General features: G+C 45.4%; 1 protein-coding gene across 2 annotated transcripts in view; it reads right to left on the bottom strand.

Annotated features, from left to right (window-relative positions):
* Window positions 1-19522, bottom strand: part of RORB (RAR related orphan receptor B) — a 139261-nt gene extending 119739 nt beyond the window's left edge. The window contains exon 1 of one of the 2 annotated variants that reach the window (XM_078885959.1): window positions 19282-19522. In XM_078885959.1, coding sequence (XP_078742085.1) covers window positions 19282-19507 — 226 coding nt within the window. In that variant the 5' untranslated portion in view covers window positions 19508-19522. The remainder of the gene's footprint in view (window positions 1-19281) is intronic. The other variant, XM_078885960.1, reaches the window with a different exon arrangement.
* Between the last annotated feature and the right edge of the window lie 8124 nt (window positions 19523-27646).

The following is a 27646-nucleotide window of genomic DNA, read 5'->3' as shown; positions in this document are numbered from 1 at the left end:
CGTAGCTGGAAATCTAAAAAAACTGGTCATCGTGTTCATAGTGCAATAAACTACCCACTGTGCCGCTATTCCCCCCCCTACCCCCACTAACTTTTTCACAATGTATATCTTATTAGAGCTCACTCATCGTATTCGTCAAAGTGATGGTATACTTATACAAGAAGCCAGAGTAATGCAGGAGAAAAGGACGTCGATAAGCACACTGCACGAGGACATATGAAGCAGCAGCTGATCGAGAATCTTTTTGGCGCGCGATGGTCTACTCGGGTAGAGCGTGGCGTGATATTTTATGTCTGCGAGCGAACAGATGGGTGGGCAGAAGCAGCGATTGTGTAACCTGAACGCAGAAACGCGCCGCACCATGATGCGCGACAAGATTTGAAAATGTCCCGCGTCGCCAAGGCCAATGGAGGAGAGTGAAGGGCCGCTGTACGGAGGTTTCCCGCTCCCGAGATCTTGTATGGAGCTCGTGGAAGATGGCCCGGTGCAGTTGCGGTGCTCAGGACATCTGACCTTCAATCTCACATGCCTTCCCCTGAGTCAGGCCGAAAATCCCCAATGTCAAATACCCGTTATAGACAATTCTACAGGAAACCTGACACGTTTAAATGTGTACTTCTCATTAGAGTCCTGCTGCTCCTTCACCTTTCTCTCCGTGGTTCTGTGCTTTTAGCTCCGTGGATGGAATACTAATAGTGTACGTTCGCTCATCAAGCGGTCAGTTCCACGGGGAAATTTCTAAGAGCATTAGTCCATATTGTCATCATCATCATCATCCGTCTTGCGACGCTTCAATCCACATCACTCACTCCTATAGATGAGCTGATCCCCTCACTCAATCTCCAGGCATGATCCCTCATTTGCTGCCATCAGCCATCATCGGTTAGGCCGTTAGGACATTGTTCCACTGTTGTGGCGTTTACATTATAAGTGTAAACATTTCGTAAATATTGTACTTACCAAATGTTTACTTATTTTATTTCAGCAGCTGGTCTTCCGTATTTGACGATGTCCACAGTTATTCCATCTGGTCCTGGAGCTTATCCTCTTTTAAAAATGTGGAGGTGTGGGATTACTTCTTCAAGTGTGACATCTGGAACCTCCTCCTCTACATGTGACATGTTTCTCTTGCTGGGGTATGTGGTGGGGTTTCTTTAGTTGTTGTTGCTATAGATATCTGTGTAAAATCCATCCTTTATGTTCATTAATGTTTCTCTATCGTGCAATACTGTTCCATTCTACTCTCTAAGGCCTACTTTAAAAGCACATAATCGCCGTACACGCATTATCTCGTTCAAACTCATAGTGGAATAATTAAGACACCTGACAGGGAGAATACCAGGATAACAGCTGGGCTTATGCAATCAGGTCAAGACACATGGGAATGAAATAAACGTGTGCCCTGCCAGCATGGCCGCAGACATCGTCTCAATTCCGTGGAGGTCAAGGGTCAGTGGCTTGGCGTCAACTGTCAGGACAAAAGTTTCTTGGGCACCCCCAGCAGGCTTCGCTCTGCCAAGACTACCAAGGACAGGACCTTGTTACTACGCTCATAACTAGCTACATTGACGTCTCCCTGACAACACCATGTCCTGTTAGCAATGCTTATCGCTATGATCCTACGGTCACCACAAAGGCAAATCATGAAGTCGTCGATGCATTGCATTTACAGCAACACTACAATTAATGTTTTGTTTGTTGTTGGACCTACACACGACTGTCGCTGGCAAAAACAACATTAGGGCCGATTTCATGTGTTGGCGAAAATTCCTTTTCATTGGATTTTATGTCCAAAAGGTGTCAATGTCTCCATCCCCAACAAGGTGGGAAAATTGCAGACGTGAGGCGTTTTGGTCGTTTGCTCAATGATGTGAACACGGCCCAATGTATGGTATTCTTGGATCAAATGAGTCGCTGACTCACCAACGCTCTCAGGCAGCCTAACATATTATGCCTCACCCCTTCCTCAATGCCATTCTGACGTTCTGAACATCAGATAATTAATCATTATAAGTATTATTATTCACAATAAATAATAATCTGATGTTTCGCGAAAGCCTATGTGTTAATCAGATTATTACTCCGCTGTCTCACCAACTTCCTTTTTACTGTTGGATAAAGTTTAAAATGAGAAAGAAAACCGCTCCCTAAAATGACAATTTACATTGCCAACAAATGCAAAGACATTTCTAAAAATTGAAATGTAGGATTAAGGAGATTTTATACTGCAAATCTATTTTTTAAAGCTGTTGCTGCTTTTATATTGTGTGCATGTTTAAATGCTCTGTTTACAGCAGTGCAGAATGTAAAATTCGCTTCATTCTACTTGACTATACGCTGAAACATTATATGTACAAATATTTAATGTGCGAATATAAATTACATTTAAATAAAGGAGCGCTCTTTAAGTTCCCAAAAAGCTCCGTTAGCAATAGTACATTGCACTATAATAGGCAACTTGTAAAATTGGATGTTGGAAATGTAAAATTAAGTTGAATAGAAAATGTTTCTGCTGTGCATCACAGATCTTTTTCGTAGAATTTGTTTTATCATTTGCACCCAGTGTCATCTCAACGGCGCTGTCGGTGTCACATCAACACGAGACGAAGAATTCGTCCGGACCTCTCGCAGAGCAGTGCAGCCCTTTCTTCGTGTTCTTAATCTTGATCTTAAAGGTGCATTGAAAAATGTTGATACTCCGACTGATGCTCCTGCTGTTGTGGAGTGACTCATGCAGCCAGCTATGGCTGCAGGGTTTGGTAGTACATGTTGTTTATGTCGTTTATTGTGAAAATTCGGTCACAGTTCCTATGACCACTGTTTCATTGCTTTTATGGCTTTATTTTGGTGATTTTCGAAAAGTTTTTTGGTTTGGCCATGTTTGTTTGTTGTAGTACAGAGTTAGACTGATGGCCTTAATCTAAGTTGTCTTGGTTGTTGTTGTTTGACTTGCATCCCACTGGGATATTTGCACAGGGTTGGTGTACGGTGATTTTTCTTCAATATTTTGCTGTCTTTTTTTGGATTTTCTGTTTGCACTTTAAGATGTTTTCTTGTTCATGTTTTTTAGTTTGTTGCGGTTGCACCCGATTCAAGAGCCGAATGGCTCACAGGGCTATACCTAATACATTAACTTTGAACCTTATGTTGGAGAACAGCCCGTGGAAGCGGATAACACTGGTCTACCTCGTCAAAATCCCGTCAAGTGACTCAGTCCACAGTAGCGGGCATCACTTCACCATCCATCATCTTGCAGAGAAGAGAAACATTACCCAAATGACAGCTGGAATTTAGCCAAGTTCAGTAGGGAAGCAAATTGAACGCAATTTTGCTTTTCAGTCCCTGGTGATTGGACTGAGACCATTAATTCTCGACCCGAGAGAGGCTGGTTTGATCACAGGTCCTCAGCAGTGCCAAGCTCAGCACTGAGACACCCGGCCACCACACAATGTAGAACTTATTTTTATATAACGAGCTTGTCACAATCCTTGATCATAACTACACTGTAAAAAAAACCGCGATATTTGTAAGCAAGAATTGATTGGTGGAGGCAAATTAAAATAATGTGATTTTATCACACATGTACAATAATAAAATGTTATATTTCTGTACAGCCCTTAGTCAATCTGTTAGCTGAAGGCTTCACTACAGTGTAGGTTGTGAGGGTTGTTTTATTATACTACGCCACGTTGGTTAGTGTGGGTTTGTAAAGCCGTCGGCTCTGAATTGGAACTTGGCTAGCCAAGTTAATAGCACAGTTCGCTAACCACTGCGCCACGGCTCCACGCACACACACTAGCATACAAATATGATTTTAGGGACATTTTTTATCATGACAGCAGTAAACAAAATGATCACAGGTCAACGTTTTACAACAGCTAAATTGTCCCCAGGGATATTAACGAAGGCTACAATTTACATTTAGATTAATTTCGTGTAAGGGAGTGTTTAATGCTTGGGTTCAATTGATTTTTACGTGAATATATTATTTGACCAGATCTCACACTACATAACTGAGGCACAATTAAGATTAGATTATTAATCTATGGCCTCGACATCACCCATTTGTATTAACGTAATTTTCCAATGTGTAGGCGTACGAGTGCCAAAACAAGCCTACCAAATGTATTACGCAATTCAAAATGTGTCATAATATATACTGTGTAAAGGTGTATTTTTATAATGTTCCTAAGCCCCCTGTCACCAGTCCACACTGACCAGCGTGGTGAAGTATGGTCAAACAACCCGCATAACTGAAAAGTCCATCCAGCAGTGAATTTACGAATGTCTGTAAATTATTATAATTTTTATAGACTAGCATATTTCCAAACTCATAACAGCAATACAATCTTTATTTAATTATGTGCAATGTATTACGAATGGATTGACGAACTTGCGACACTATATATGATAAATGCCGTGTGTGTGTTATATACACACAATGTATACAATTACTTCGTCAGTAATTAAATGCTTGTTGGGTCCAGATGTCCTTGTAATGAGTTACTGGGAATTGCTTTCAGCCAAAACTATAGCAAGCACATGAATGACTGCTTGCCACAACAAAAAAAAACACATTTAAAAAAATCGTCAGAATTTAAATTGTCACTCATTATCAAAGCGACACATGCAGGATACCATAAGCACCGCCGTTTGCATATATGCGCTGAGAATGACCCTCTGGAGTGCAATTTTGCCGTTAAGTTAACGTTGCATCGGGCGCACAGCGGCACGTTGCTATGGATGGGATTGTAATCAAATACGCCATTAGGGAATGAGCTGAAACACTCGGTCTAAACCACGTGCACTTCGAGTCCACTCACTAAGAACGCTCCCCCCCCACGTTTGCATGACGACGCCCCGGCCGAACCGTTCTCAACAAATGCGCAGCTCCGGAGGGATAAAAAAAAACGATCACCTTCGTGGAGGGAACAAACAAACCAAAAAAAATTTGCGCAAACTGATAAGAATCCAAATCTGTAAGGGGATATTTGTCGTGGGCTTCAATACGAAGTTGGTGAAGAGTCACAATGACATCGTTCCCTTTCAAGGGCAAAAGAACACTAACGAATAAAACTAGGAGCGTGAGTTGTGTGTGCGGTTTTTTTTTTGACACAGTGATGATTGTCGAAAAAGTAATGAGTTATCTTGTATGAAGTAAAAATCGCCACTATGAGAGTAGCACGCCAATCCAAGGGCACAGCGATAGCGCCTTTAATGGGTGCAATGTGATTTGATGATTTCCATTGTTCATTATGAATGAAAGAAATCTTTTCGAGCGGTAGCCAGCGATTTTTCTGGAACAACACTTGGCGTTCAAAAAGCGGCCGTGCTCTCGACACAGCGCACGTGTGACCACAAAAATACATACATGCTGAAACGAACCAAGTGGCTCAGCAGGAAGAGTGAGTGAGTGGCTCGCAAACGGAGGGTTTCGAGTTCAAATCCTGGTTGGGTTGTTGACTAAGCCCATCATCATTCCGGGGTGAGTGGGGGTTCATAAAATGAGTATCACCTCATGGTGATGTTAGCAGCGGTTGTCCAATAAATAGACCCCACCCCCGCCAAAGGTATTTGATTTACTATCACTAGCTCAGGGCTGTAAACAGGAGGCGAGCACTGCCTTGCTGGTCATTTGAGCAATAAATCACGAACTTGTATTTTTCTTTCTAAGTGGTCCATGCAAATTGTTACATTGTGCAATTATGCACGCATAATTTTATAGTACGCAGTCATTATGGTAATACTACGGTGGATATGTATGTCGTAATTAACATCTGCGCATGCTATATAAAATGTCTAGCGGTACTGCACAAGTTTTAATTTATTTTAGAAAATATTGAATGTCAAATTTATGTTTCGCATATATATTACACTATGCATGCCACAGATCACGGAGCATATTTAAATAAGCGTCCATAACTCATATTTTAAAAGCCCCATTGATGTATATATTTACTCAGTAAAGTCTCACTGAGTCCCAAAAGCCAACCTAAGACGTGACTTGCACCTGGGAGGTTCAGTCAATTCCCTTAATGAATATTATTGTGTATACGGTTAGATTGGGATTTCTCCGTTTGAGAGCCAGATTGTGCCACGTGTTGCTCAGCACAATGTCCGACGTTTTGCTCCACGTGCTGGGACCTTCTTCAGAGAAAGTTAGCTCAGTTCCCGAAGAAGCACCCGGCAGGCATAGTGAAACCGTCGGACATCGTCACCGAACAACACGTGATGCAACTCGAATACACGTCGGAGAACGAGGTCAGAAACCCGTTTACCTAAATGCTTACTTCGGGGAATTCATATCTCTGCAGGTGAGGTTCTCAATAGCGCGATGTCCTGTTGCTAAGCTGCTGGTATTACAGGGATGTGCCCGCATAAATAACCAAAATTAGTATTAAGTTAAATACTTTAACTTAATTGGCTGCACTGGAGACATGAAACGACACGTAACAATTTACGACCGTAGGTGCCTCAAGTAAAATATGCCGGTGAAAACTTGATGGTGACCGTTCATTGTACGCTTATTTCTGGTTGACCATCATAAATCATTAAATTTGTTTGAATAAAGTGTTCATATGAGCGTACGCACACACATATATGTATGACCATGATAAAACACTGGATAATTTTACTTGCAAATCAGGCACTCTATAATGGGTCAGGGAAACGTGCAACACATCTGCAAAATGTGCAGGAACTGTCAAGCAACTTTCTCCTACTTCCTTAATGATGCAGTGAATATTTGATCCGCCCTGCTGTGCAAGGGTTTTTGAGGAATTGTGTTCAAACCGCGAGGCAGCAAGCCACTCGGACAACGCCACTCACCTAGCGCTGTCTCACGAAATGGGTCTTTCAAAATCCTTAACAGTCAACAATAGGGCCTATTTGAAACACGTTTGATGGCTTTCTGATATTTTTATATTGCAAATATGGAAGTTTGAAAGGCAATTTTGTAACTTGGTCGGGGGGGACGCACAAGTTACTTCAGTACCAGCGAAGAGAGAGGGAGATTGCAGTTCTCTATACCCATGATTTAGAACAGTGTACAACGGCTTAACTCACCAGCCATACCCCCCATGGGTTATTTGATAAAAAAAAAAGGATTCTAGGCCACTATTTAAATCAGGAATTGATATTTGCATTATCCTTTTTACCATCTCGTTTGTAGTGTTTCGGGAATTTTTTTCTTCTTCAGTTTTTGGAGTTGTTGCGCAGTTCTGTTCATCCCGTTCGCGTAAATGGTGACATTATGAGCCGATCGTTTTTGCAGCACCGTGAAGGCAGAGGGGTTTGGTGGTTCACACAAACGTTGGGCCCACTTTCCCTCCTCGAGAATGTGCTCCAGTAAAGCGTGGACGAAGTTGAATCTGTTCCTCCCTATGTTTGCATGGGATAGAGTCAGTGCCGGATTATGCTCGCAGCAAAAGTAGCTACATATGCTACGGGCCCAGTTATTTCAAGTGCCCCGCGCTAAATGCTTTCAAGCTATCAATTTCGGTTCAGTGATTCTGCACTTGCTCTATCACTATAGTACTATACTATCTTCAATTTTTATGAACGACTGGGTGTTTAAGGTTAGCGATTTGTCGTATTATTTGGCTGTATGGAAAATGAAAAAATACAATAAATTTACTATGCAAGTTAAAAATGTGTTTGAACACTTACGTTTTTTAATGTATTATTTAGGGCCACTTTATAACATTTGCTACAGGCCCCGCACTAACTTAATCCGGCACTGGATAGAGTGTTGCGTGGTGCTTTACTTTCCTCCCACATGTAAACACTCATTGATTGGCCGATAACACCTTCATATAGAGAACCGCAGAGCTTGGGGGTCGGTCACCTGCTCACCGCGAGTGACCAACTCTGTCGGAATGATTCCCATTACCAATTCGTATGAACTTAAACACACCAGTACCTAATTCTAGATTTGAAGCTTTCGTGACTGCAAGGATTCATACTCTTAGTTCTTTCGGTAAAGTCACGTAGGTGAAAAACGAAATTAAAATGAATAAAAAATAAAATAATAATAAAATAATAATAAAAATATTTTTATTTTTATTAATTTTCATTTCATTTTTTACCTACGTGACTTTACCGAAAGAACTAAGAGTATACACCTGTACCTATATACACGATGCCATGCATGCATTGCAGAGGTGGGACAAAGTCATTGTTATGCAAGTCCAAGTCGAGTCGCAAGTCATCAAATTCATGACTCGAGTCTGACTCGAGTCCAAGTCACATGACTCGAGTCCACATCTCATAGGTGGGACAAAGTCATTGTTATGCAAGTCCAAGTCGAGTCGCAAGTCATCAAATTCATGACTCGAGTCTGACTCGAGTCCAAGTCACATGACTCGAGTCCACACCTCTGATGCATTGTGAGCCCTGCCAATTGAGGTATATAGATTGTTCACGCTCATTGTTTTACTCTTTAAACATCCCCAGATTTTAGTTTAATCTGGATCAGCTTTATTGCGGGACAAAAGTAAATAATTTAAGCAATAATATAAATTCAAAAATATATATACATTTCAAATGAGGTACCTTTACAAATTAATATAATGCTCGCAGTCAAATGGTTGGAAGGTTACATTTGACATATTTATGAACTTTGTTGCAACTCAATCTGATCTTCCTACACACACACAGAATACGCTTTGCAGACTTTCCCCCCCACCCCTAACATTGTACCCCCCTCTGATTGGCTGCTCAGCCGCCATCGCTAACATAATTTATGCGCGCACGTGCTGGCTGGCCGCTTGCTCCATCCACACACGTCCCGTCAACGCGATGGCACGAAAACAACTTCCGATGTTAACAGAAAATAGAGGCGAGTGGCCCTATCCGTGCAATCATTCATCGTCCTGCACTGCAAAATGCAACGTTATTTGCAACTCACCGCCCCGACTTACGAACGGGGCCTCTTTCAGAGGCTCGTTCATTGGGCCAATTGATCGTAAGTCGGCGACGCTCGTTGCGAGCACACGGAGGTAACCAATTCCGTGCAAACAAAATGCCTCTTTGCAAACGCCTCCTCGCACTGGCTGTCAACGAAGCACCCCAACTATTTGCTTCGGCGGAGCGAGAGATCCTCCGCCAGCTGTAAAAGAGTCCTCACATCACCGCTGGGAGGGCGTGTGTGTGTTGAGATTGTGTGTGTGTGTTGAGTATGTGTGTGTGTTGAGAGTGTGTGTGTTGAGATTGTGTGTGTTGAGAGTGTGTGTGTGTTGAGTGTGTGTGTGTTGAGAGTGTGTGTGTTGAGAGTGTGTGTGTGTTGAGTATGTGTGTGTTGAGTATGTGTGTGTTGAGTGTGTGTGTGTTGAGTGTGTGTGTGTTGAGAGTGTGCTTGTGTTGAGAGCGTGTGTGTGTTGAGATTGTGTGTGCTGAGTGTGTGTGTGTGTTGAGATTGTGTGTGTTGAGAGTGTGTGTGTGTTGAGTGTGTGTGTTGAGATTGTGTGTGTTGAGAGTGTGTGTGTGTGTTGAGTGTGTGTGTTGAGTGTGTGTGTGTGTTGAGAGTGTGTGTGTGTTGAGAGTGTGTGTGTGTTGAGTGTGTGTTGAGAGTGTGTGTGTTGAGAGTGTGTGTGTTGAGTGTGTGTGTGTTGAGAGAGTGTGTGTTGAGAGTGTGTGTGTGTTGAGATTGTGTGTGTGTTGAGTGTGTGTGTGTTGAGTGTGTGTGTGTTGAGAGTGTGTTGAGAGTGTGTGTGTTGAGATTGTGTGTGTGTTGAGTGTGTGTGTGTTGAGTGTGTGTGTGTTGAGTGTGTGTGTGTGTTGAGATTGTGTGTGTGTGTTGAGAGTGTGTGTGTTGAGTGTGTGTGTGTTGAGACTGTGTGTGTGTGTTGAGATTGTGTGTGTGTTGAGAGTGTGTGTGTGTGTGTTGAGAGTGTGTGTGTGTTGAGATTGTGTGTGTTGAGTGTGTGTGTTGAGAGTGTGTGTTGAGAGAGTGTGTGTGTTGAGAGTGTGTGTGTGTGTTGAGTGTGTGTGTTGAGATTGTGTGTGTGTTGAGAGTGTGTGTGTGTTGAGATTGTGTGTTGATAGTGTGTGTGTGTGTTGAGATTGTGTGTGTGTGTTGAGTGTGTGTGTTGAGAGTGTGTGTGTGTTGAGATTGTGTGTGTGTGTTGAGTGTGTGTGTGTGTTGAGACTGTGTGTGTGTTGAGATTGTGTGTGTGTTGAGAGTGTGTGTGTGTGTTGAGAGTGTGTGTGTGTTGAGTGTGTGTGTGTGTTGAAAGTGTGTGTGTGTTGAGTGTGTGTGTGTTGAGAGTGTGTGTGTGTTGAGAGTGTGTGTGTGTGTTGAGATTGTGTTTGTTGAGAGTGTGTGTGTGTTGAGAGTGTGTGTGTGTGTTGAGAGTGTGTGTGTTGAGTGTGTGTATGTTGAGAGTGTGTGTGTGTTGAGATTGTGTGTGAGTGTTGAGTGTGTGTGTGTTGAGACTGTGTGTGTGTTGAGATTGTGTGTGTGTTGAGAGTGTGTGTGTGTGTTGAGAGTGTGTGTGTGTTGAGATTGTGTGTGTGTTGAGTGTGTGTGTGTGTGTTGAGAGTGTGTGTGTGTTGAGATTGTGTTTGTTGAGACTGTGTGTGTGTTGAGATTGTGTGTGTGTTGAGAGTGTGTGTGTGTGTTGAGAGTGTGTGTGTGTTGAGATTGTGTGTGTGTTGAGTGTGTGTGTGTGTTGAGATTGTGTGTGTGTGTTGAGAGTGTGTGTGTTGAGTGTGTGTGTGTTGAGACTGTGTGTGTGTGTTGAGATTGTGTGTGTGTTGAGAGTGTGTGTGTGTGTGTTGAGAGTGTGTGTGTGTTGAGATTGTGTGTGTTGAGTGTGTGTGTTGAGAGTGTGTGTTGAGAGAGTGTGTGTGTTGAGAGTGTGTGTGTGTGTTGAGTGTGTGTGTTGAGATTGTGTGTGTGTTGAGAGTGTGTGTGTGTTGAGATTGTGTGTTGATAGTGTGTGTGTGTGTTGAGATTGTGTGTGTGTGTTGAGTGTGTGTGTTGAGAGTGTGTGTGTGTTGAGATTGTGTGTGTGTGTTGAGTGTGTGTGTGTGTTGAGACTGTGTGTGTGTTGAGATTGTGTGTGTGTTGAGAGTGTGTGTGTGTGTTGAGAGTGTGTGTGTGTTGAGTGTGTGTGTGTGTTGAAAGTGTGTGTGTGTTGAGTGTGTGTGTGTTGAGAGTGTGTGTGTGTTGAGAGTGTGTGTGTGTGTTGAGATTGTGTTTGTTGAGAGTGTGTGTGTGTTGAGAGTGTGTGTGTGTGTTGAGAGTGTGTGTGTTGAGTGTGTGTATGTTGAGAGTGTGTGTGTGTTGAGATTGTGTGTGAGTGTTGAGTGTGTGTGTGTTGAGACTGTGTGTGTGTTGAGATTGTGTGTGTGTTGAGAGTGTGTGTGTGTGTTGAGAGTGTGTGTGTGTTGAGATTGTGTGTGTGTTGAGTGTGTGTGTGTGTGTTGAGAGTGTGTGTGTGTTGAGATTGTGTTTGTTGAGACTGTGTGTGTGTTGAGATTGTGTGTGTGTTGAGAGTGTGTGTGTGTGTTGAGAGTGTGTGTGTGTTGAGATTGTGTGTGTGTTGAGTGTGTGTGTGCTGAGATTGTGTGTGTGTTGAGAGTGTGTTGAGAGTGTGTGTGTGTTGAGTGTGTGTGTGTGTTGAGATTGTGTGTGTGTGTTGAGTGTGTGTGTGTTGAGATTGTGTGTGTGTTGAGAGTGTGTTGAGAGTGTGTGTGTGTTGAGTGTGTGTGTGTGTTGAGATTGTGTGTGTTGAGTGTGTGTGTGTTGAGATTATGTGTGTGTTGAGAGTGTGTTGAGAGTGTGTGTGTATTGAGTGTGTGTGTGTGTTGAGATTGTGTGTGTGTTGAGTGTGTGTGTGTTGAGATTGTGTGTGTTGAGAGTGTGTTGAGAGTGTGTGTGTGTTGAGTGTGTGTGTGTTGAGATTGTGTGTGTGTGTTGAATGTGTGTGTGTTGAGACTGTGTGTGTGTTGAGAGTGTGTGTGTGTTGAGTGTGTGTGTTGAGTGTGTGTGTGTTGAGATTGTGTGTTCAGTGTGTGTGTGTTGAGACTGTGTGTGTGTTGAGTGTGTGTTGAGATTGTGTGTGCGTGTTGAGAGTGTGTGTTGAGATTGTGTGTGTGTTGAGATTGTGTGTGTGTTGAGTGTGTGTGTTGAGATTATGTGTGTTGAGTGTGTGTGTTGAGAGATTGTGTGTGCGTTGAGAGAGTGTGTGTTGAGTGTGTGTGTGTTGAGTGTGTGTGTGTTGAGAGTGTGTGTGTGTTGAGAGTGTGTGTGTGTGTTGAGATTGTGTTTGTTGAGAGTGTGTGTGTGTTGAGAGTGTGTGTGTGTGTGTGTTGAGAGTGTGTGTGTTGAGTGTGTGTATGTTGAGAGTGTGTGTGTGTTGAGATTGTGTGTGAGTGTTGAGTGTGTGTGTGTTGAGACTGTGTGTGTGTTGAGATTGTGTGTGTGTTGAGAGTGTGTGTGTGTGTTGAGAGTGTGTGTGTGTTGAGATTGTGTGTGTGTTGAGTGTGTGTGTGCTGAGATTGTGTGTGTGTTGAGAGTGTGTGTGTGTGTTGAGAGTGTGTGTGTGTTGAGATTGTGTGTGTGTTGAGTGTGTGTGTGCTGAGATTGTGTGTGTGTTGAGAGTGTGTTGAGAGTGTGTGTGTGTTGAGTGTGTGTGTGTGTTGAGATTGTGTGTGTGTGTTGAGTGTGTGTGTGTTGAGATTGTGTGTGTGTTGAGAGTGTGTTGAGAGTGTGTGTGTGTTGAGTGTGTGTGTGTGTTGAGATTGTGTGTGTTGAGTGTGTGTGTGTTGAGATTATGTGTGTGTTGAGAGTGTGTTGAGAGTGTGTGTGTGTTGAGTGTGTGTGTGTGTTGAGATTGTGTGTGTGTTGAGTGTGTGTGTGTTGAGATTGTGTGTGTTGAGAGTGTGTTGAGAGTGTGTGTGTGTTGAGTGTGTGTGTGTTGAGATTGTGTGTGTGTGTTGAATGTGTGTGTGTTGAGACTGTGTGTGTGTTGAGAGTGTGTGTGTGTTGAGTGTGTGTGTTGAGTGTGTGTGTGTTGAGATTGTGTGTTCAGTGTGTGTGTGTTGAGACTGTGTGTGTGTTGAGTGTGTGTTGAGATTGTGTGTGCGTGTTGAGAGTGTGTGTTGAGATTGTGTGTGTGTTGAGATTGTGTGTGTGTTGAGTGTGTGTGTTGAGATTATGTGTGTTGAGTGTGTGTGTTGAGAGATTGTGTGTGCGTTGAGAGAGTGTGTGTTGAGTGTGTGTGTGTTGAGTGTGTGTGTGTTGAGTGTGTGTGTTGAGAGTGTGTGTTGAGAGAGTGTGCGTGTTGAAATTGTGTGTGTGTGTGTGTTGAGAGATTGTGTGTGTACGCACGCGCGTGTATGTTTTGCGTGTGTGAGGAGTGGTGGTGTAGCGGTTAGCGCTACGCTGCGCTACGAACCTGGCAGTCGGAGTTCGATTCCCGCTCACGGCCAACACCAGTGACAATTTTCTGAACCGGTGCCGGGCCTCCTCTAGCTCTATTGAGCCTTAAAATGAGTACCTGGTGCGGTCTGTAAGCATCGTCACTGGGGAGACAAAGGCGGTCGGGCGTGGTGCTGGCCACCCACCTACTTGTGTGCTGTACCGGCCTTCATAGGTGCTCGCTAACAGCACTTGCCCCAACAGTCTGTTAAGGCTATACGGGGGATCTTTGTGTGTCCGTGTGAAAGTCAGCGTGTGTGTGTGTATGTGTGTATGTCTTCGGAACAGATCCCCTTCGTAAATTGGAGACTGCTAAATTCCTCGCGGCAATTCCGCGGGTTCCTGCTCGTTACATAATAATGGGACAAAGTTGTTTATAAAATGACAACTGAAGAATTTGAATAAGCCATGTTCCACGATGCAAAGTTACACTGCTTGCAAGACACAGCATAAAAAAACGGCAGAGAATTCTATAAAAAGTGCGATAGCAGGTCAAGATGGTAAATGAATCAATTGTGCCCGTGTAATTGTGTGTTTAATAATGCATTTACTTAGATAATGAGTCAAAGGAATGAGCACTACTTTGGGCAAATGTGCCAGACTGGCTGTTGCACTCCTGCAATAATTGCTTGTCTGCAGGCGCGCAGTGAGCTTGTTCAAGATATTATTACACTCTATCTGTGTGTGTGTGTATGCAAACATGAAAAACAACAACCGGAATATTGCACACATGCGCACCGTTTCGCCGTGGCTCGTAAAAAAAAAGTTTCGCTCGAGGTTGTACTGCAAAGCGAGGAGGGGCTCTGCTCATTTTCTCCCTTCGACGGGCGTCTCCATCCCTTGCAACACGATCAATGTGCGTGTGCGTGGGAAAAGATTGCGTGTGCTTTCCAACTCGGCTCGCTCGTCCGAGTCAAACATCGTGGTTTTCTCCAGGCACTCTGGTTCCCTCCCACGTGCGCAAAAAAACATTCCCGAGAGGGGCATTGCGAAACGTCTTGAGCAGGATCCTACCGAAAAAAAAATCATGATATTCCACGAGACTTTTACTGAGTAAATAATACAAATTTAAGAAGAAAAAATATCAGCCGTGTTACAGTATTTTTTTACCGTTAGTTTGGTCTACACATGGCAATAATGCAATTTTTTTGAGTCTATGTAAACGTACAAACATTAGTATCAACGGTCTCGTGATTTTTAGATTTTTTTTACTCTGCAACCACGAGTTTCAGCTTTTGCAAGCATGTCTTCAGGGACGATGATCTCAGATTTGGAAACGTACCAATAATAACCGCATGTCACAGCAAAGGACGTCATGGGTGAATGGCAAGCCTCTACAAAGTGGGCTCTGGGTCCATCATGGCTCAGGCAAAACAGGAATGATGGACTGCTTATAGATCAGTAGGTCATGTTCTGCCCATGTTGCGCTACCATCTGGGCACATTGACATCGGAAGAGACAGAGCCAGCACAAGAACGGCTAAAAACGTGAAAATGCAGCAGCGGTCAAATTATATCTGCCCCTCGACAGCTGGTTTCATATGTGCACAGAAACATCTCGAATAAGGTGGCATCCCCGCCTGTTTCTCGTCTCCGCAGAAGGACCGTATATTGCCGGAAATATATACTTATTTTCCCTTTTTCTCCCTCTCTCGTTTTATAAACCGGTGCTATTATTTACAAAGGAAGGACAGCCTTCTCAGCCTCTACTCCTATATGTAACTGTCAACTCAGGCCCTGAAATGTGATTTGAAACTTAAGCAGGCAGAACAGCTCTGGGCACACGAGCCGGCCAGAGCGCATCCCGGCCAATTGCCGCGGAGAGAGCGGCGCTACGCTCTCGCTCGCTCGCTCGGTATTTCATAAATTAAATAAGATTTTTTTTTCTTTTTTAAAGCAAGCCTTAGCACCGACCTGATAATTATTTCTTTAGCGCAGGGGCCGTTTGGCTCGGCCCATTCGAACTGTGGCACCAAATTCCGTGCTGAGCAGTGATTACAGCACCCGTAGGCAGTCACGCATATGTTTATGGAAATTATTATTATTAAACTGCATGTTGCTTATATGACCGGTTAAATTTCTGTATTATTATTTTTATAGCGCTACCACCCCCCTCCCTCCAATACTGCCCCCCCCCCTCCCCAAACCAAACCTTTGTATCGGTCTTCGTCTGGCAAACCAGAGGCACCTCGCTACGGGGCGCTCTCCTCACGCGCAGGATGATAACACTCACACCAGCTCCAACTTGCATCGCCCTCTCCTTTACATAATAATGACGGTGACGGCACTGTAATGAATACGCTATATTCAGTCTGCGGATTTCCACATTATCTGAGAATTCTTGCATGTACTTGCCTCCGAGAAGAGATTTGGAGGGTTTGGTCGCGTGCTGGCTGACGGTGGGAGGGGAACGCAGAATGGGGTTTTTTTTAAGTATTCAGGATTCGTGCGTAAAATGTGAAGAAACCTCTATGAATGCACCGTGTGAAGTATCAAAGCCTTAGAGCCAGGTACATGCACAGTCTATCTAAGACGACATGTAGAGCAGTGATGAGTCTTTCTTCTGGTCGGTGGGGGTGCATACATCCCTATCCATGAGATGCTCTGAGTCCCCCAACAAGAACCCCGAACTATCGTCAATGATCGCATGTGTATGGTTGTCATTCAGTTTCTCTGCTTGTGTTCAAAGCAGCACTTTGGTTAATACTGGATGGATATGTGTTTGCAGAGAGCGCTTTAACACATACACACACACAGCCTTAACAGACCGTTGGGGCAAGTGCTGTTAGCGAGCACCTATGAAGGCCGGCACGGTACTCGAGGGGGTGGGTGGCCAGCACTACTGCCGACCGCCTTTGTCTCCCTAGTGGCAACGTTTTTACATATCCCACTAGCTACTCATTTTAGGCTGAGTCGACCTAAGGGAGGCCCAGGACCGGTTCGGATAATTGTCACTGGTGTCGGCTGTGAGCGGAAATCGAACTCGGGTCACCGGTTTGTAGCGCAGCGCGCTAACCGCTACACCAACGCTCCCCATAAAAAAACACACACACACACAGAGGCAAGGGGGGGGGATTATGCAGGCATCAAGTCGGGGTGTGTCTGCCTTAACAGAGACTGCAGGAAGTTCAGTTTCCATGCGTGTAGACCAAAGCGCTATTCCCCAAACAGGACAGTAATGTTATGTAACGTATACAGTTGAGTTATTTTGGAAAGGCTGGGATTTGCAGTCACCGTTGGCCTGTGGGGTGCAGCTTGCAAAAGCATTGCTCTTTTCCTTGCTGCTGCTGCTTCTCTTGCGATGCTCTTCGGGGGGTTATTGCCGATCGTATGCTTTACAGCCAACGTTGAGTCTTTGATGTGCGTGGCCTGCTCGATGTGCACGCGCACACCCTGAGCCTGAGTTCGATTCCCGACGGGTGGCTAAACATCAGTGACGGAGTGATATCTCAACCTGTCCTCTATAGCCCAAAAGCCCCCCCCCCCTCTCTCCCTCCCTCGTTACACCCCCCCTCTCCTCCCCCCCCCCCCCCCGACTTTTCACCAACCCACACTGACAATCAAATCTGTTCACGACGAGAAAAACCCAGCATTACAGAATAGTGCAGGCTGGAAAATCATCGGGTTCAAGGAAGCAAAAAAAAAGTGTACAGCTTCTGTGCAATTTTTGTTGCAAAAACAATCAACATTTCTTGAAGAAGTGCAATGTGGCTCTGTTGCCTTAGATCATCGTCAAAATGTGCCCATTTACACATTTCTGTGCGGTGTTTGAAACTTGTAAATTTTCAGCCTGCACTATGAACGCCGTTTTATCTTCAATTACAGATGTGATTATTCTTGGCATTATCCAAGCTAATCGGTCCCGTAGTGTGGATGTTGAAGACTCCATATACAATTCATAGCTCCCAGAGGCAGGCTGTGCAGCCGTGAGTTTTGGTTGACTCTGCTGTGATAATGAGTCCCAAATGAAGATGAAACCGGTCCAAATTTATCCATCACTGCATCACTGCCGTTGTCACCCGATCACTTTTGCTCAAGTGTATTTCAATGGTGATCTAAGCTAAGAGAATCACAGTGCACTTCTTTAGGAAATTCTGGCTTTTTTTGGTTGCATATGCACAGAGGCTGTATTCTTTTTTTTACATATTTCCGTCTGTTGTTTTGAAATCACACTGACCAGCGTGGTGAAGTGCGGTCCAGCAACACTCACGACCGAGAGGGATTGGAGATGTCTTCATCCAACAGTGGATAGTACAGTCACATTACATTGTGCACAACACAAATGTGGTTTGCAGAGACACAGCTGAGATGAGACGACCCTAATGATGGACCTTATACATCCTGGCGTGTCCACCCCGACTGATTGAAGCTGTGCACTGTATCCTATGGTGATGGTAATGCACAGTGGCACACATTCATAGACACACACACACAATGCTCTGTCAAGTCTATTTTCTCACTATAAGTAGCCGACAGAAACATTGAGATGACTCGTTTAAACCGAGGTAGATCTGGAAGCAAATAGCAAAGGGAAATGTAAGAATTGTCATGTACACGGGCATACACTCTTACACGTGCGTGTTAGCTTGTGTACACGGGCATACACTCTTACACGTGCGTGTTAGCTTGTGTACACGGGCATACACTCTAACACGTGCGTGTTAGCTTGTGTACACGGGCATACACTCTTACACGTGCGTGTTAGCTTGTGTACACGGGCATACACTCTTACACGTGCGTGTTAGCTTGTGTACACGGGCATACACTCTTACACGTGCGTGTTAGCTTGTGTACACGGGCATACACTCTTACACGTGCGTGTTAGCTTGTGTACACGGGCATACACTCTTACACGTGCGTGTTAGCTTGTGTACACGGGCATACACTCTTACACGTGCGTGTTAGCTTGTGTACACGGGCATACACTCTTACACGTGCGTGTTAGCTTGTGTGCACGGGCATACACTCTTACACGTGCGTGTTAGCTTGTGTACACGGGACACGTGTGTAGATTTAAGTCTGCGGCCATTAAATACACACTTATGCTAAATGCATATAAACACATATTTTGAAATATTAAAGCACGAATACATATTAATGCGGACACAAATTATACTGTATAAGGCACTTGTCTAAACATATCCTCACTGTATGAGCAAATTGCCAAGCTCGTCTGAGCTGCTTTTCTTTAAAACGTAACAGTTTAATTACAACAGGCACACATTCTTGATTTTACGTATTTAGCCGAGCTACGTCTCAAATACACAGATGCACAGAGTTTAGAGAGGTTTTCGCTACGTTGGGCATCGCCGTTACATAATTTAAAAAAAATACAAAAATGTGAGCCGTCATAATTAATATGGGCTCAACAACAACTCCAGCCATTCACACACACACGCAACTCCACACGAGGCCGTCCGCAAACATGAAGGGAATCATTCCATCTCCTCTACTTCTACATGCCATACGACCTAACCAACCATCGTTCTGCTGACCTTAACTACCCTATTGTACGACCAACCTCATGCCGTCCTTCCTGCACCTCCAACCCCCACCCCGTCCCTTAACCGAACTCCAACATTCATACCCTGCCAGCCTCCCCCACAGTCCTCCACCACCACCACAACGTCCCGGGATCCATCTCCACTGCTACCTGCACACCTGGGAGTGCCGACCGACCGGCGCGCGGGCGGGCTGCCCCACCAACCCCATGGCCCCCTCCTCTTCCTCAACCTTCAACCCACGGCGACATCCCCAAATCGAACCCCAACATGAATACCATCCCAGCCAAGGCAGGAAACCAGCTTGCCCTGGCCGGGCAGCCTCCCCCTGCCCCCACCATCCCTGGGCTTGTACCTCGACTGCTGCTTGGGCACCTGGGTCGGCGCGCTGGCTGCGAGGGCAGAGGAGGTCGATCGCCGCTCTCGATCGCCGGGGCAGCCGCGGCTGCGACGGGAGGGTGGTGCGCGGGCATCTGCGGTGGCAGAGAGGGCAGCGGGGGCGGCGCTGGAGCCTGCGGCGCCGTGGTGTGGTTGGCGTTGGCCGTGGACAGCAGCAGCGATTGATGCGCGCTCTCCATCATGATGATGGTAGATGATGATGCTGCTGCTGGTGGTGTTGATACTGCTGCTTCTGATCGAGGTGGTTGCGGTAAAGCAGTTGCTTGTTTGCTTTCAACACCGCCGGTGGTGTTGTTGTTGTTGTTTTCTCAAACGATAAAGATGGAAGTTCCTTTTTTGCGCTCGCCGGGGCGAGACGTGGCTGGGAGCACGCCGATCGTGAAGGCGGCGCGCGCGCGCGTGCGTTGCGCGTGTGTAGATAGCGAGCGCGCGCGTGCGTGTGTGTGTCTGTGTGCGTCTGTGTGTCCGTTGTGTGTTTCGAGCGTCGTGTGCTCTCCTCGCCGTCGCCGCTGTCTATGAATGCAACGACGCACAGAGGCGCTCGTGCATTCGATCCCCCGAGAGCGTAGCGGACGAATGCAAAGCACAGACCCCCCCCCCCCCGTTTCTTCCCGACGCGCGCGTTCAACTTCCACGCTCCGCTGTCGATGCGGGGGGTTTATTTAACCGGTTACTTATTTTATTGCCTGATACTTTTTTTCTCTCTCTCTGCTCTCGCTCTATTGTACATCTGCTATAACGGTAACCGTTGAGTCGTCGGGTGATTATTGAGAGTAGAGTACAATCGTTGTATTCGACTGTAGCACGTTGCGTAAATCCGAATTAGTTTTTTTGCCGTGCGCGTTCGCAGTCAATTTGTGCGTCGTTTGCCTCGTTTGTTCTCTTTTTTTTCTGCAAAAGGCTACGCGAGACCTTTAACCGAATTACGCAAAGCGCGCGAAGTGCCTCCTGTATCCGTTTATATATACACACACACACGTGCGCGCGCTATAGTAGACACACGGCGCGCGCACACACACACGCACGCACGTGCGTGTACACCACACACACAATGTAGGAGGAGGATGCGCGCTCCGCCGTCTCTGAAGTGGGTTGGCGCGCAGGAGATCGGTCCCGGTGTGCGCCGTGCGAACTGCGGCTCGGCAGCTTCACGGGGGCCCGAATCCGTGCGTCACATGCGGTGTGCCCGGCTCACGCAGAGGGGTAGCACTCGCGTCTGACAATCCCTCCCTCCCACTCCACTCTCCTCCTCTCTCTCTCTCTCCCACTATGCACGAGCTCGTTCTCTCCCTCCACACCGCTCTCTCTCCTCTCTCTCTCTCTTCCTCTCGCGATTCGAACTCAACCTCACATCCACCCCAGCTCTCGACACCTCCCGTCCCCTCCTTCTATGTCCGTCCCTCCACCTTGATCTGCTAAGTTTCAAAATTCAAGTTTCTTTCAAGCGCTCTTGGGCACACCAAAAAAATATATATATAATAGATCACAGTATAATGCGGTGTCATTTGAGGAGCAAGCAGTTCGCTGGGATTCATGATCAGCTTGGTGCGGGAGAACTTAATGTTTGTGTGGGTCTTTGATAAGTCCTTCAGTCTCAACATTCACGAAGCTAATATGAGTGACAGCCTTAATTTAGGAGCTTTCGTGACTGCAGGAATTATTCTTTGGTTCTTTTCGGTTAAGTCACGTCTAAAAATAAAAATAAAATAATAAATTAAAATAACATATTACGACGTTTCGTGCCGATGTGTGTCCTCTCTCTGTGTGCCGTTGTGATGTCTGTCTGCTTGTATGTCTGTCTATAGTTTTCTAGTTAGATTTTTGTTGCTATTTCTTTTATACCTGATGCTGATTGCTTGTGTTGCAATCGAAACGTCGTAATATGTTATTTTAATTTATTATTTTATTTTTATTTTTAGACGTGACTTAACCGAAAAGAACCAAAGAATGAGTGACAGCATCGGGTCTTTTTTACAGCAGGCGAGAGCCCGTTAAGATGCATCGTAGCTTTTGTCAGGCGTATCAGTATACTGCTTTTTAGAAGACCTTTTTGCCCATCACAATCCAAGTTCACGGTTTCCAGTTTTGACGTACAAATACGTAATTAACTAAGTACGCGAGCCCGTTGATGTTAATTGTCATTTGCAAGGGATGCCTAGGAAAGGTTATTGCACAAGATTATTATGTTTTCTTTACAGAGGGAGCATTTATATGGGGAAGTAGCGTTCGCTACTTCCCCATACAAATTCCCGGCTACGGCTAACATCAACGGCGAATTATATCCGAACTGGTCCCGTACCCTCTCTCAGCCTTCACCAACAAGCACTTATCAGCAAGGCGAAGCAGCGTCAACCAATTCCGCCTCGATTGTCATGGCATAGAAGAAGCCTTCCAACCAGCAGTGGCTGATCAAAGGACTACATATTATGAATTTGCTAGGAGATCAATTATGCCAGAGTGAATAATTTGTCATTTTTTCATAGTCATTATAAAGCACTGGCAATAAACAACAACAATAATGACATCCATGCAAATTGGCACAATGACCAACATACTGTCCACTTAGTCTATGCAGCCATCGCACGCCAGGTACACAAAGTATTTACTGCCCTGCTGCGAGCGGCCAATGACCTCTCCTCATTTTCTCACCATGATTCCATATCTCCACTTATTCTACTTATCGTCGGTTTTTACCTTTGACACCATCGATCAACAGTTATCCTCCGTATTGTCCAACGCCGAATCCGAGTCTCTTAGCACACCCTCATCCTGGTTCCACTCACCTATTTGCTCGTGTTTCTCGGCAAGGTCAATCGTCCACTGACTCTCTTGGCTCGATATCCCTCAAGGCTGGATATCTGTCCTTTATCTCTCTCCTCTCTTGCAAAAGTATGTTTGGCTCCAAAATTGATCAGCATCTTCATGCTGACGGCACCTAACTTTTGATCTCCTTTAGTCTTTGAACCCGCTATCCTCAACCCCAGGGAGACCTTCGTGTTTTCTAAACTCTGTAAGACCTCCTTACCTTCATCTAAGGAACACATTCTACATTTATTAATTCTCTGGATCCTCTGGCTACAGCAGCCCTCATTCATTCATTCATAACCATCTGGCTCTACGGCTGCCGTTCCTTCCTTTTCATCATTCACAGCTCGCACTGAAGACCACGTCATCTCAATTCTCAGAACCCTCAACTGCTGCTTTCCAAGCTACCCATAGATGCTCTACAGTCTACACGATGGCTGTTGTTTTTTTAAAGATCCCCCTAGGCTTCTCCTCTTCCTACCTCTCTGACCTCTTCATTACCCAATCCCGTACACGGCCTACTGCAGAAAATATTTCTCCCTTCGATCTGTGCATCGTTGGAATGTCATCAGAATGGATTTAAATTTTAATTGCCACACTGCAGTTTTTCCCCCATACTTTGCAGTCAAACCCAAGTACCCAGAACTTCCCTGTCATCATTTTATGGCTAATTCCTCACCTGTCTTGCTATAATCCTTGTCATCAGACATAGTCAATACACTGCTGGATGAAAGTCTCCCCAAGCCATCATTATCTCTCGTGGTTTCACGATGCAACAATCCAGTAAGCATCTGCACCTGAGTTGATTTCATACTTAATTATATTTCCATGGTGGACATATATATGAATGTATGTTGAACTTCTTTCGCACCTTACATAATCAACCGTGCTATACGGACATACGGGGGAAGGATAACAAACTAAACGCAAAAAACAGTTATAAAGAAATGAGTTTTCAATGTAGATTTAAAAGTGCGTAGCTCCAGTGGCTTCCTAATATCGGAAAGGAAGAGCGTTCCAGACGGCCGCAGACGCGCATCTGAAAGCGCGCTACGCGGTGGCCGTCTTTGTTTCGATGGCGAGCCAAAATAATCCGCTGCGAGGATGACCGGAGTTCGCGTCACGGTTTATGCTCATTGACGAGATCAGCGAGGTATTGTGGTTCATTTGTGGCAAGCGCTTTGTGGCAGGCACTTTGTGTGTAGTGAGCGCGACCTTTTCACGTGCTCTCGGGCAGGTTTGTCTCCTTTGGCGCCTCTCCATCATTAGTTTCGACCACCAGCCATAATCTCTTCTCGTGACGTGTCCTCCCCCAATCTCAAAAATTACTTATTTAACTTGTGCGTCTTCTCGTTTCCATGTATTCTTCTTCTTCCTCTCGGTGCAATTCCAAGCATGCACCTCTCCACGATTCTTTGTTTACTTTTCAGCTTCTGCTTCATTTCCGTTTTTACACTGTCTGTGTTTCTAATCCATTTATCACAGCAGGGAATATACACTAAGAACGTTCTTAGTCAGTGTGTGCATGGCAGTAAGTGAAGTAGCAGATGACGTATGGTGGGATGCATTGTGGGTACTCAAACTCTCCTAACCGATCTGATCAGCATTGTCGAAGTATCCGTGCAAATACTCCTGCACGGCGCTCACGTTGTGTTGTGAGCAATATGCACGTGGATGATCCACTTGATGAAATATTACAAATTGCAAAATCTATTTAGGGGTGTCCTTGCTCATGGATGTGGAGCACAAAAAATGAAAGTCAAGGGAGTGCGGATATTAACAGTCAAATGCAATCTGCGGAGCATCAGCAGCTAACTTCATTTTATTAGCAGCGTTTCTTGCCCTTGCACAATTTGTGGCTATGAGTGTGGATTAATTTTATCTCCTGAAATGTTGTAAATCATTCTATTAGGTTTTTCGTGAAAAAAAAACACATGGCACACCGAGCACTATTGCTTTGTCATATCTTGCCAGAGCAAGTGTTTACTCGTTTTATTACGTCACTCAAGTGCTCGTTTTTTTTGTCCTTAACAACAATAAAGCAATGTGATGGCTCAAAAAAGTGAAGAATAAAAAATGTAAATTCACAACGTCCACAAAAATTCAAGAAGCAACTTGGACGCAACTCGGACACTGACCGAAGCACCTAAAACCATGGAAATTGAGCGATGCGATCAAATCAGGTGACAAATGATTATCACGGCTTGCTTGGGGAGGTTTTCATCCATCATCATCATCATCAGATTATGGCTGATGATGGTGATTACAAAAGTAATGGATAGTGGATTTCAATGATTGTACCGACATTTGTAACAAAAACAAAGCGTGCCATACATTCTGTCCACAACATTGACCGAGATTCAACATCTCACGACGTTCGCTTTGCCATAAACATTGTTATCGTCAGCGGCCTGGACGCGTGAATGTGCCCACCACCTGCGCCGAGTCACACACGCACGGGGGAGCTCATCTCGTGCGCGTGCCAGAGGTGGGACAAAGTCATTGTTATGCAAGTCCAAGTCGAGTCGCAAGTCATCAAATTCATGACTCGAGTCTGACTCGAGTCCAAGTCACATGACTCGAGTCCACATCTCATAGGTGGGACAAAGTCATTGTTATGCAAGTCCAAGTCGAGTCGCAAGTCATCAAATTCATGACTCGAGTTTGACTCGAGTCCAAGTCACATGACTCGAGTCCACATCTCATAGGTGGGACAAAGTCATTGTTATGCAAGTCCAAGTCGAGTCGCAAGTCATCAAATTCGTGACTCGAGTCTGACTCGAGTCCAAGTCACATGACTCGAGTCCACACCTCATAGGTGGGACAAAGTCATTGTTATGCAAGTCCAAGTCGAGTCGCAAGTCATCAAATTCATGACTCGAGTCTGACTCGAGTCCAAGTCACATGACTCGAGTCCACATCTCATAGGTGGGACAAAGTCATTGTTATGCAAGTCCAAGTCGAGTCGCAAGTCATCAAATTCATGACTCGAGTCTGACTCGAGTCCAAGTCACATGACTCGAGTCCACATCTCATAGGTGGGACAAAGTCATTGTTATGCAAGTCCAAGTCGAGTCGCAAGTCATCAAATTCATGACTCGAGTCTGACTCGAGTCCAAGTCACATGACTCGAGTCCACATCTCATAGGTGGGACAAAGTCATTGTTATGCAAGTCCAAGTCGAGTCGCAAGTCATCAAATTCATGACTCGAGTCTGACTCGAGTCCAAGTCACATGACTCGAGTCCACATCTCATAGGTGGGACAAAGTCATTGTTATGCAAGTCCAAGTCGAGTCGCAAGTCATCAAATTCATGACTCGAGTCTGACTCGAGTCCAAGTCACATGACTCGAGTCCACATCTCATAGGTGGGACAAAGTCATTGTTATGCAAGTCCAAGTCGAGTCGCAAGTCATCAAATTCATGACTCGAGTCTGACTCGAGTCCAAGTCACATGACTCGAGTCCACACCTCGTGCGCGTGCCTCTCCGCACTTTGCTTGCCATCGGCGCCAGTGTAATTGTGCGCGGCAGCTGATGTGCTTGCGCAGCGTTCTTCACTCATTCTCAGAAGGGTGGGCCACTTTCGCCGACAAGACATCGGCGTGTTGAGGGCCGCCACACATTTGAAACCATTGGGGTTTGACATCACGATGATGGGGGGGATGGGGGGGTGTTTTCAGTGGCCCGCGGGCCTTGCAAATGAAGAACACTGTGCTTGGGATATGAGACTAGTGGACTTCTTTACCCCTCCACCCACCTCAAGCTAATTATATCGACATACCGAATATTAAAACAAAAATAAATTGATTTAACTTCAGAGAAACCTATCGATTTTCCATTTTATTCGGCGCGTTTCAGTAAATAAAAAACACGGCTGAAACAATTAAACAAAAGCAAAGAAAAAAACCCCCACGAGCGTATATCTCAGTTGATTATAAATAAAGTTGTCATCCCCCCCCCACCCACCACCACCACCACCCCTAAAAATGTAATTTAACACCGATGCTCAAACGTGTAAGTGAATAAAGAGATTGAATAATTTAAGCGACCGAGACGAATAGTTAATAGACGCGGCCGTTGTTCCCTTGCGTGGCCTGTCATCCTCAACCCTTGCCAGACAACGTGCGCTCCCTCGCTCGCTCTCTCTCTCTCTCTCCCCTCCGGTCTGCGGCCACAGCCAGTGGTGAAGGTAAACTGGGCTCAGGGCAGCTTAAGTGCGGGACAGCACACCGCTCGACACGTGACAGCTCGCCCGCTAGTCCCCCCCCTCCTCCCCTCCACCCTGCACATGGCCTGCAGCGTGCCGACCAAATTTATCATAATACGAGTTCACAACTCGCGAATGCTTCCAAACACACCCCCCAACCCCCAAAACACCCCCGACCGCCCCAACATGCCTTGCTAGGACCGACCCCTCTCAATTAAACACAGGACTAATAGGGGGTGTGCGACAGTGCCATCTACTTACAGCTCAGCATTTTCTTGGGGAGCTTTTGATTGATTAGGTTAAAGGGTTTGTTTTTGTGTGTGGGGTGTGTGTGTGTGTGCCTCTAGCAGTGGAGAGCGATGGAGTAGCGGTTAGCGCGCTGCGCTACGAACCTGCTGAGCCGAGTTCGATTCCCGCTCAGGGCCAACACCAGTGACGATTATCTGAAACGGTCCTGGGCCTCCCCTAGGTCGACTCAGCCTTAAATTAGTACCTGGTGCGATGTATAAACATCGCCACTGCGGAGAAAAAGGCGGCCGGGCGTGGTGCTGGCCACCCACCCCCTCGTGTGCCTTGCCGGCCTTCATAGGTTGCTACCTAACAGCACTTGTCCCAACAGTCCGTTCAGGTTGTATGGGGGGCATCTGTGTCTCTAAAACAAAGGAGACAGCGTTTCATCATGCAGCACCGTTGAGGAGGCGAAACGAGAAAATAAAGAGGCATTTCCATACCCGTGGGGCAAAATCGCGATGATTTCAAATGACCAAAATGCGAGCCGTATGCTTCTTCGAACGTGATATTAACAGTCAAATTGGGAAGATGCTTGGGATCTATACACTGTAGGGAATTTGTACAATCTCTGAATAGTCTCCACCCCCACCCCCCACCGCACTATTCTTCTCTCCTCTCTCTCCCATAGCAGACTTGCACACAGCGCAACCAATTCCCATCTCTCGAAACCTCAACACGCACTCCTCAACACCAACATCTGGCGGCGCCAAAATTAACGCGCCGCTCAAAATAATACCTGCTCTTGAATTATCATTGAAGTTTCATCAATTCAAACATGTTTATTATCGCTAAGTGGAGTTTAGGGAAAACGCTTGCAAGTTTTTTCTTTTTTAAGCAAAATTAAATGGCCTTGCCAGAGTAAAATTATATTTTTTCGCATAATACCAAAAAATTAGGCAAGCGAGCAGTTGGGTCCAATTATATATATATTTTTAATGCCGAGATGAGTACCATGCTGGGGAATTTATCCCAAGCTTGTCAAGGTGCATTTTAATGAAATATTCATTTGGGTATGG

The sequence above is a fragment of the Lampetra fluviatilis genome, chromosome 3, assembly GCF_964198595.1.
Source record: "Lampetra fluviatilis chromosome 3, kcLamFluv1.1, whole genome shotgun sequence".
Taxonomy (NCBI): Eukaryota; Metazoa; Chordata; class Hyperoartia; order Petromyzontiformes; family Petromyzontidae; genus Lampetra; species Lampetra fluviatilis.
The sequence above is the reverse complement of the archived record's forward strand: the minus strand, read 5'-3'. Positions and strand labels throughout refer to the sequence as shown.